This window comes from Neopelma chrysocephalum, unplaced genomic scaffold (assembly GCF_003984885.1).
Source record: "Neopelma chrysocephalum unplaced genomic scaffold, ASM398488v2 Primary Assembly neopelma1_209, whole genome shotgun sequence".
Taxonomy (NCBI): Eukaryota; Metazoa; Chordata; class Aves; order Passeriformes; family Pipridae; genus Neopelma; species Neopelma chrysocephalum.
This window is the reverse complement of record NW_020897871.1, coordinates 482,989-493,329: the sequence shown is the minus strand read 5'-3', so window position 1 is coordinate 493,329 and position 10,341 is coordinate 482,989. Positions and strand designations below refer to the sequence as shown.

The window sequence follows — 10,341 nt, the reverse complement described above, 5'->3', positions numbered from 1 at the left end:
ACAAATACTCACTCCAGCACATCCCTGTTGAACATTCCCAGCTCCTCTCCACACAAATACTCACTCCAGCACATCCCTGTTGAACTGCTTCTGCCGATTTCCCAGGAATTCCCCGATCATCTGCCTGCTGAGCCCTTTCCTCTGCAGCAGAAAGTGGGCAACACCAACTGGGGTGTCTGGCACGAATCCTCGCTCTATGAGGTACTGGACTCCTTTTTCAGGTTTCCTGAGGAGAAAAGGCAACGCAAAATTATTCATTTTCTCCCACTGGACCTGAACTCATCTGATTAAAGTTTTACAATTCTGGCAATCACTTTCAACCAATGTAACAGTATTGCTGGGATAGTTTCAGGATGAATGTAGCCATCCTGTTGAACACATTGCTCACTGTTAATAGCTGAAAGCATCTTAGAAAGCATCAAATAGCTTTGAAAGCATCCTTGCATGTTATTACACATTTCCCTGCTCCATAACCCTTCCAAAGAGGAGCTTTGTGTTCAAGCAGCTTCACTTGCCAATGCCAAAGACGAGCCCAACACCAGCTACTCAATGCTCCTGTTGCTGGGAGAGATGGACCTTCCAGAAAATGAACTGAAAAGCTGCTGCTGAAAAAGAAGAAACAAAGAACAGCCCTGACCTCCCACCCCATTGCTGCCAAAAGTTAAACTGACTGAACAAAACAAGTGGCATAACTTGCAAGCCGAGAGGATAAAAAATAAAAGGGAAAACTAAAGGCAGTCAAGCAAAAAGAAGCAATTAAAAATGGTGCAGCTCCCACGTAATTTAGATTTTTTTCTTCCTTCTCCTTTAACACACCCATTGCCCCAGATTTCCCTCCCTCAGACAAGCACCTTCTTAGTTGCTGCAGCATTTTACATCTCTTTACACATCTCCAGATTTAGCTGTAACCATTTTCCCACCTCAAAACAAAGGGAACTGAAGCTACTCATGGTAACTTGTTAAGAAGGGTGTTCTGGGGAGGAGGGTTGGGATGGAGCTGGTTTCTGGCAATAAAACATACAGGTTACAAAGGCAAATGCTGCTTAGATTTTAAAGTGATGCAAAATTGCCCTTCCAGCACAGACTGCACTGTCACCCAGCAGTGCCACACAACAACCAACCATCACTCATTTTAGAGACATTAAACAGGAATCTTTACAGCATCAGCAATTCCATCATCAGCTTTATTTTGTAAAGAATTACACCTGTCTGACCTGAAAGATACTTCCTTTAAGGCAAGTAAAATCAATTTCTAAGGACAAGGTGACCGTACTATTTTTAGACAAAGTTGATCACACGACCATAACCCCTCCCCAGGGCTTTTAATTGCAAGCAGCATTACTAAATACATCACATTCATTCTCCTACTCTTTTACATTACATTATTATACACTTAGACCCTACTAAGAATTAGACAGATGAGAGAAATATATATAATTCAATCAAAAGGGAGTTCTCAAATCTCAATTTCTTGCCTCAGCTTTGTGGCTCTTTTCATCTGAAATAAGATTACACACATAGTCATCTTCTGAAATTAATCTCCTTCGTACTAAAGAAGTACCTTTTTTGGTAAATAATGGAATTGCTATGTTCATATGGTTTCGAGCTGTATTTCAGAATTCTTAAGCCTAATTTAAATTCACAGCATCCAACAAAAGCAGGAGTAGTTTTCTCCATGCCCCTTGTTAGTGAGCTACATTTGTCCATAACATCCAAAGTGACACAAACCCAGGAGAGTTCCTCTCCAGTAACTGTCAAAACAACACAAAGAACACTCAAGAAACACAGCTTGATCCAAAGATCACCTTTACTCGACATATAGAAAATGCTTGATCATTACTTACTGTACTAAAAAACAACTTGAATTCCTCCCACCTGCATAATCCTGAACATTTAAAATCATCACAAAGGTGACACATAATGTACTTTTTTATTTAATTTTTTGCTGTTGTAAGCTCCTTCCCACTCCACCCCACGTGTGACATTATCTTATTCAGGAGGAAAAGTATTTAACAGAAAACAATGACTCTGTCAGAGTGCCCTGAAGTGCTGTGCAAAAAACCCCAGGTAGCAACGAGGGTTTGGAGAGGGCAGGTTTAAAAAGACACCACAAGCAAACAAGGATCCTCCTGCTGGCAAACCCAGCTGTTTAAAACTGGACAAACTTTCTTTTTTCACCAAGCCCTAATTTTTCCTGAAGTGTATGACTGGATGCAGAAAGGAGTGGGACATGAAAGGGTCATGGACTTAACACGGGATAGGACACCTGGTGTAAGTTTATTCTCATTTCTGTCTGCTCAGAATGGAGCACAGACCGTTTTGTACTTACAACTAAGTCTTTTGTGATTAGGAAAATTCCCAGTGATGCTTCTTAATTACACCTACCAATAACAGGGAAGATGAGAAGTCTATAAATAGCAATCGAGGAAGCAGCATAAGCAGAGCAGTTATTTCCAGATTTGAATACATTAACTAATATCAAAATAAACCCTCTAAAGCTACCACCTCACACAGCTGAGGAGACACATATTCAGAGGACTTTTGATATTTACAGGATTGCTTCCAAATAAAGCTTGAAACTGTCTTCTATCTCAAAAAACCAAGAAAACAATCAAAACAAAAAAAATGAAAGGAATTTACTATGGAAGAAAAGAAAATCAACTAACACAAAAAGATGTGCAAAACCATATTTACATAAAATTCCCAAGTGTTGTTTGAAGGGCTAAGGACCTTGCCAGAAACTGAGTAATAAAAAGACCTTTAGGGTGATTTAAAGTGACTTTTAGGGGAAAAACACTGATGGAGGAAATAACACAAACTTCAAAATAACAGAAGTGCTCAAGACCTGCCCGAGCTTGAGAAACCAAAAGTCAGTCAGAAACCCCTCCTGCTTTGAAGAGGGGAAGGATAATCCGGTGACTGACTTCCCAAAGCTTTCAGGACCTGTGCTCACACAGCCCCACAGGCAGTGCAGCATCAGGGGCAAACACACTGAGGGCTTTGGGGCCACAAAAAGAAACACAGTCACAAACACACCACCTTCTGCTGCTGCTGGACATGAAGCACCACCAGCTTCCAAAGGAACTGGTACTTGGGAAATAAGGCTTTGCATTACCAAGATATTCAAAATGTTTTCTTTAAAATGACAGGAAATACTACTTTTTCAAAAACGCTGCAGTGATTTTGAAAAGTGAATTTGGTAGAGGAAAAGCTTTTCGTTGGATTCTGGATGGTAAGAGAGAGCAGCACAGGCTCAGCATGTGCTGTTACCTACTGGACTTAGGGCCAGTCCCACTGCCAGACCAACATAACCCCGAGTGCTGCAGCTGGGGCAGCACTGGCATCAGCCTCTTCCCTCACCCCTACTGCTGCTTTGGGACTTCCTCACAAGCTGAAAAAAGGGGTTTTGCTGGTTTGTGTTGGGATTTTTTTTTTTGGTGGGGTTTTGGTTTGGTGGTTTGATTTGGTTTTGGTTTGGTTTGGTTTTCATTATTATGTTTTTTAATCCAGCCAAGGTCCCCCATGGCTGCACCATCAGTTGTGCCATCCAAGCCACAGTGTGGAGAAAGTGCCCATGTCCACAGCAGGCAAGAGAAAAGAATAAATAACAAGCACTACCTCAAAAAGAAACCTTCCACAAAACCACAGTGCAAAGGTGGGTAAAACCTTCTCTCATTCCCCACTTGGTAAACGTGGAAAGCTTACAAACACCCAAACCACATGAAATCTTTGTGTTTCCTTTCAGAGCTCAGACAATAATAGAGCTGTAAAATGGAAGCATTCATTAACAAACAAGCAAAGAAAGCAGCTTGCCCAGGCCTAGATTTCCAACACCCAGCAATGCCAAAAGTATCACTTCAAGTAAACCAGGGATTTATTAACAGCGTAAATAACCAAAAACACACTGTTCTCCCAGCTGCCTGAGATGGGGGGGGGATAAAGCCAGCCTGGCTGAAAATGAGAAGCCTGGTGGAACTTCTAGAAATTCAGTATTTCAGTAGGCACATCTCTGCTTTTTGGTTCCTTGCCTATGTTCAGACACACACACAAGACACTGAAAGGACCATAAGCTGAGAGAATCTAAAAAACAAGCAAACCAGAAGTACAAACATTTCTTAGAGGCTGTTAACACTGCAAACAGAAACAGCTGCCAAAGAAATCTTTTCATGTCAGGGGTGGAGAATTTAAAGCAACTATGATGCCAGCCTTCTGTTAAAAAAAAATAATCTCCCTTGCCTTTGATACCAGAGACCTCATTTGGAAAATATTTACAACTGTCACAAAACTAAGCATTACCTGAACATTAAAAACCAGGGATGGCTTTCTTAAAGCAAGAATCTAAGACTTTTCTTAGAATCGTTTAAGCAGTTAAATATTTTTAAACAACCAAGTTGGCAATAACAAGCTAGTTGAACATTTTCCTTAGTCTGGCAGACAGCTAAATTTTGTTTCTATATGGCTGTACCTCTTCTTTCACTTTTGCTGAATAGCCTATTGCTGTTGCAGTGAAGCCAAGAGAATCCCTATGACTATTTTAAACCTCCTGGCTAAGAAGAAAAAAACCAATATCCTTAAAATACTACCAAAAACTAGTGGCAAAACAACTTGTCAGAGTTCACTCAACTGCACAGCAAAGGCAAAAGGGGACTGAAAGGAAGAAAATGAGAGAAACTGAGAGGGAAGCCAGAGCTGTGTGTCTTTCTCAGTTGCACAACTGTGTAATGCAGAGAAAGAAAAACTAGGTGTAAATTGCCTCTTCTGGTAATTACAAGAAAAAGCCCTGGGTCAGGAAAATAAGCCAGGGAACAGTACATTTCTCCCAGTTCCTCTGCATCTCATGGAAGCAGGGAGATGGTTATTGCCATGGCTTGGGCAGGAGCCCTCCAGTTTGCCCCGCAGTGGGGATGATTTCTCCTCACATTATGACATGCTGATTTTCCAAGGTTCATTCAAGACCAACCCAAATACCCACCACCACGGATGTGAAGGCTGCAGCTTACTTTAAATCACACCAAATCACCTGGAGTAACCTCTGTTCAGGGAAAGTCAATTTATACTCACGTCACCAATGAAAGAATTCACTAGGAAGTGATCTCAGAGCCCAGTTCTATTTGGTGGGGGAGCAGAATAAAGAGAGGAAACTCTGTAGATTTCTGTTTTTATAAAATTGGGTAAGTGACCTAAATGGTTCTACCACTCCTTTCTGCCTGACCACCCCGTTTCTTTATGCCACCATTTCCTAGCTAAGTGTTAGGAAATTATATATTAAACATTATTACTGCTAATGAGTGTTTAGGCTGCTCTGAAAACTATTGCCTGAATCAGAGTTGATTATAAAAGGGTAACAAGTGTCTAAAAGGCACCGAAATGGTCAAAGCAGAAAGTCTGGGTTATTCTAATAAAGGAAGGAAAGTACAGTTCAAAGCGACTTCAGAAAGGGGATTTTTCTGTGCAAGAAGCAACATCCTTGAGGAACAAAAGCACAGTGAAGACAATCAGAAGGCACACCCCAAGCAGTTGCAGTGCAGTAGCTGGACATGTCCTTGCTGGTAAAAACAATCCTGAGTCATCATGCTATAGCACAATTCCTAGCTCCTCGTTATTCCCTCTCTTGGCAGTGGGCAACCTGTTTTTTCTTTTTTTCCCCTCACTCCCTCCTTCCTCACGTGAAAAAAGGAAATATTTTAATGAGAAAAAGGAAATATTTTAGTTAAATAAATGCCCCAAAACACTCCATGCGGAGTTTCTCATCTCCAACCCCGTTGCATCTCTGCATTTCTCAAACAGTAGGGAAAGGAGTTTGTAGCTGCCAGCAGAGCAAAACACGCTCCACTTTGGGACAAACATATGGAAAACCTGCCATTTCTCTGGGCACTGCTTGCCAGGGCTGAGTACTGCTCTCATGTTTATGCAACTGTCGGCAGCAATGAGGCACTGAGATGACTATGTCCTTTAAATTGAGGAACTCTCCCTGTCTTTATGTCTTGTGCTGTCCCTGCCCTAAATTCTCCTTCCACACCCTCACCCCAGTTCCACATAACAGAAGCATTTCAGCTTCAATTTCTGTACCTCTGCTGACTGCAAATGGGAAACACTGCCAGCCACATTCCCTTTGAAAGGGACACCTTTGAGACGGGCAGTATCAAAATACTGTTTAAAGATCTCTAGATTTTCCATTTACAGATCCAGCAACCCCCAATTCAGCAGACATGTGAATTGTTACACAAGAAGAGGGAGTTGCCGTGGCCTTCTCTTCTCCTTATCTCTGGTGTGACTCTTGGGGATCATCCTGTGCAGGGCCAGGAGTTGAACTCGATGACCCTCATGGGCCTCTTCCAGCTGAGCATATTCTGTGATTATTCCAAGGGTTCTCACACAGCCTTCCCAACTCCCTATCAAACTGTGCCCTCTACACCTGCAAAGGCAGCTGCTCACATTTTTCACCCTCCAAATTTGACCACTTGAGATTTTGGGAATGGGGGGAAAGGCATTAAAACCCTGGCCCCCGGAGTCACATCAGCCGCTTGTCTGGGAGTTGCTCCCACAGCCACATTCCTCCATCCACAGCATCATTCCCTAATCTCACTGCATCCTGAGCACCGTGAGGGCACAGCTCCCATCCCTGGCACCCAGGCACTGTGAGGGCACAGCACACATCCCTGGCACGCAGAGGGAGGGAGCCGTGTGCCCGGAATGCTGAAGGCAGGCGGAGCTGGCGGCAGGGATGAGGTAATGGCTCTCCCAGGGATCCAGGGACACTCACTCACAGTCGCTGCCGGTCCTCCCGCAGCCTTTCCAAACCTACGTTTGCCTTCAACATTTGGTGGAGGTTATACCCGCTTTAAATGGCAGTAAAAGGAATCCTTGTGCCCATATCTGAAACCAGCACTTAAAACTCTATTACATATGTCCTATATAAACTATTGGTTGAATCCACGGTTCTACATTTCAGCTGGTTTTCATGGGCAGGACATAATTTATGCTAATTAAGGCTCTTATTTTGGAAAAAAAAGGAGGAAAAATGGGTCCTCAGGGAGAAAAGATAAAACACGAACAGAACAAAGCAACACACACAGAGCCTTTTTTTTTTTCTTTGGGTGTTCTCACTTAGGGCTAAATGTTTTTAGAAATAATGAGAGTCATACTAAGAACATTCTTCTCTTCTTACTAACTCCTCGGCATGTTAGAGGACAAGTTACATGGAGTGCTTTGATTTTAATTTTTGTTGGAACTGTCTGTGGCTGAATAATCTGCAGTCCAGATGTTGCAATGACAATAAAGTCCCTCTCAGCATACACACGAGGATGGCAAATGGCCCTGTTGTGAAATCCTGAACAGACCTCTTCCCTCCCCTTTCCTCTTTCTACTGAATCTTTCAAAAAATCATGGAAGACATACAATTTGCAAAGAGATTGGAGATCAGCTGACAAAATAAAAAGAATCAGTTCAAAGGTAAAGAGAACCAAGTCAGTTTGATTTACACCTTCTCCCTCCTACTCAATCTGCACTTACAAAGTCTAAAATCATTAGAAATGTTTCCAATAAGCTTTCAACTTAAAATTCTAAGGGGATCAGTAAGGAAGTACATGTTTGCAGACCAGATATTAGAATGCTCAATGGGTGCCATGGGACCTGACTATAAGCAATTCAGAGAGTATGTTCAGCATCTAAAGTAGAATTCATTAGGCATGTGATTGGTATAAACTGACAACATCAAATCAGGGCACTTCTGACAATAGTTAAAATATGGACTACTTACAAAACTCCTTTTTTAAAACAAAATTAATAACAATTGGCAAGTTTTAAGGATTTCTAATAGAGAAAAATTTGCAGTGCTTTCTGAATCCAAATTACCTTCAATCTCTACCTACATGTAAATGATGGAAACCTCATACCTCTGTTGAACTACTAAAGCTGCTTTCATGGAAAATGAAAAATGTGCCTTCTCACAAATGTTATTACTGTGTGGCTCAGATTTCCAATTAGAATTTCTCTAGAAACTGTAATTTCCAATTTTGTGTTTGCTGTAATCCCACCAGCACTCAGCAAATTCCTCTCATATCTGCTAAATAAAATAAATAACATCTGAAATTAACATACCAAGGAATCTAGACATGTTAAAAAAGCCTGCTCCTGGAATTAGTATCCAATTCATATCAAGAGTGGTTTTTAAATTTTGAATAAAATCCTCCCCATTGTGCAATAAATGAAGCCAGTGGGGCTTTCAGGGCAAAAGATGATCCATCATTGCATGTTCCAAACAGATCCTAGTGCCTTTTTATCTCTGTCAATAAATCCTTTGAGAGAACTTTGGAATAGCAGGAACCTTGATAATGGCCTGTTATAAAGGAAGCTCCAGCAAACCCTTCAGAACAGTATGTTGTAATGCACTGAGGACACTTGGGAACACTTCTCCATCTGTCACTACCCTTTCCAGAAAGCAAGAGGACAAAAAAAGGGAGGTGGGGGGTAAAAGGCATCTGGGGAAAATTACTGTGAAGTTCTTGCTGGCCCAGGCTCTGTTCTAGCACTGGAAAGTGGTGTCGTGTCCAGGATGTACAGGGAACATCAGGATGTATGAAACGAGCCCTCCCTAAAACTCTGCCCCAGCACAGGGCTCAGAGCAGTGTGGGGGAGATGGTCCACGAGCTGCACTTCCCTCTCTTCACCAGCAACACCAGAAACTGGCACCAGCACCAGCAGGACTGGCTCCCACGGCAAGAAATGCCATAGGAACACTGCCAGATGAGAGAGCAACTTGGTGCCTTCAATAGGTGATATCCCAAAGGAGATCCTAAATGTGACTCTAGGCTCTGCTGGTTTAAAAATGAGACTGAGCCATGCAAACCTTCTCTCCCATATTTTATAACACGAGGCACAGGTACCTCAAATTTTCAAAGCACTTGTTGAAAACAGTTTATTAAGACAGCAAGTGCTTTTGCCCCCTGCCCAGAGTGCTGAACACTGACCCCCGTCCCTGCCGTGGCCCAGCCGGGTGTGGCACTGCAGGAACTGAAGGCACTGCTATCACCAAACACCCCTGGCAGCCACAAACGCCTGGGGAGCAGCCAGAGTTGCTGTCACCCTCCCGGTGGCACAAGAGAAGGCTTTAAGGCAAGGTATTTCTCCCTCCACAGGCACAGCCATGCGCAGAATTCCAGCCTGTTCCTGCACAGCTGAGCCAAGGGCAGGACGTGCCTCCTCAGACTGCTGAGGTTAAACCATTCAGTCCTATTTTATCTGTCAGAACCATCAGTGCAGCAGCAGCAGAATGGAACCTGAAAATCCTACCAGATTGGGGTGCAATAACTGGTAAACCTGGTATTTCCAGCCTGCAGTCAAAACAAACAGCAGAATGAAATCACGGCCCTTTTTAAATTTGTTTTTTCTTCTTGTTTTTCGTTTTAAAGCAGCAGTCAAAAGGCCTCTTGAAGCCTTGTTTATAAGCAAACCAGTCTCAAAGGCTGGATTTGCATTGGCAGGGTTTGGAGCCTGCAAAATAAACCTTTCTAGGTAGTGTTTTCCTTCTGCCTATAAGGGAGGAATGGTTTCTAGTGTAAATTCTCCCAGACTACATCCCTTTCCAGCTACAGTGAGGAAACTGCCTAATTCAACACAGCTGGGCTGCCCGAGCCTCCCCGGGAGCTGCTGCTCTCTGGGCAGCACCTGCAGCCCTTCCTTTGGGCAGGCAATGAATGGGAGCACACACTGACAGCCCATTGACAGGGGAAATCACCGCTGCCATTCACCGCCGGGCCAGGGCACAGAAGCTGCTCCTCAGCTGCAGTTTCTTTGGCAGAGATCATTCCATTTGGGGAATACTTTATGTTCTGGTATAGTGGCTATTACAAAACATCTTTGAAAAAGTACACTTCTTTACTCAACACCACAGTTCCAAACTGACTGCCCAGTTATAGTCAGAAACAAATTCTGTGATCAAATGATGATCACAGAACGGTTCGGGTTGGAAGGAACCCTAAAGATCATCTAGTTCCAACCCCCCTGCCATGGGCAGGGACACCTTCCACTAGAACTTCAAAAACTCCTAGGAAAATGATTTTCAATCACCTCTAGTTTTTTTCTCCAATGTCCTGTGCTCTCCATTCTCTGGGGACCTCTGTGCTACTAATGCTTTGCATACATTAGTGATTAAGCTAACTGGACCACCCGTTGTGCTCAGCTTTTACTCCGCCCATAACTGCCTATTCTAACAAAGGGTCTCTGGCAAGAAAACTGCACTTTGGCTTCTGAATATTGTTATTGTAATAGGAAAACCAGAAAAAACATAAAAATCATAAATTGAAATTTCGACTGCAACAATAGTGACTTTCCACGCTTTAA

At 42.8% G+C, this 10,341-nt stretch overlaps 1 protein-coding gene across 10 annotated transcripts in view; it reads right to left on the bottom strand.

Annotated features, from left to right (window-relative positions):
* Nucleotides 1–10,341, bottom strand: part of IQSEC1 (IQ motif and Sec7 domain 1) — a 331,221-nt gene that overhangs the window by 29,233 nt on the left and 291,647 nt on the right. For all 10 annotated transcript variants that reach the window (XM_027703149.1, XM_027703156.1, XM_027703159.1 and 7 more), the window contains one exon: nucleotides 65–226. In XM_027703149.1, coding sequence (XP_027558950.1) covers nucleotides 65–226 — 162 coding nt within the window. The remainder of the gene's footprint in view (nucleotides 1–64; nucleotides 227–10,341) is intronic.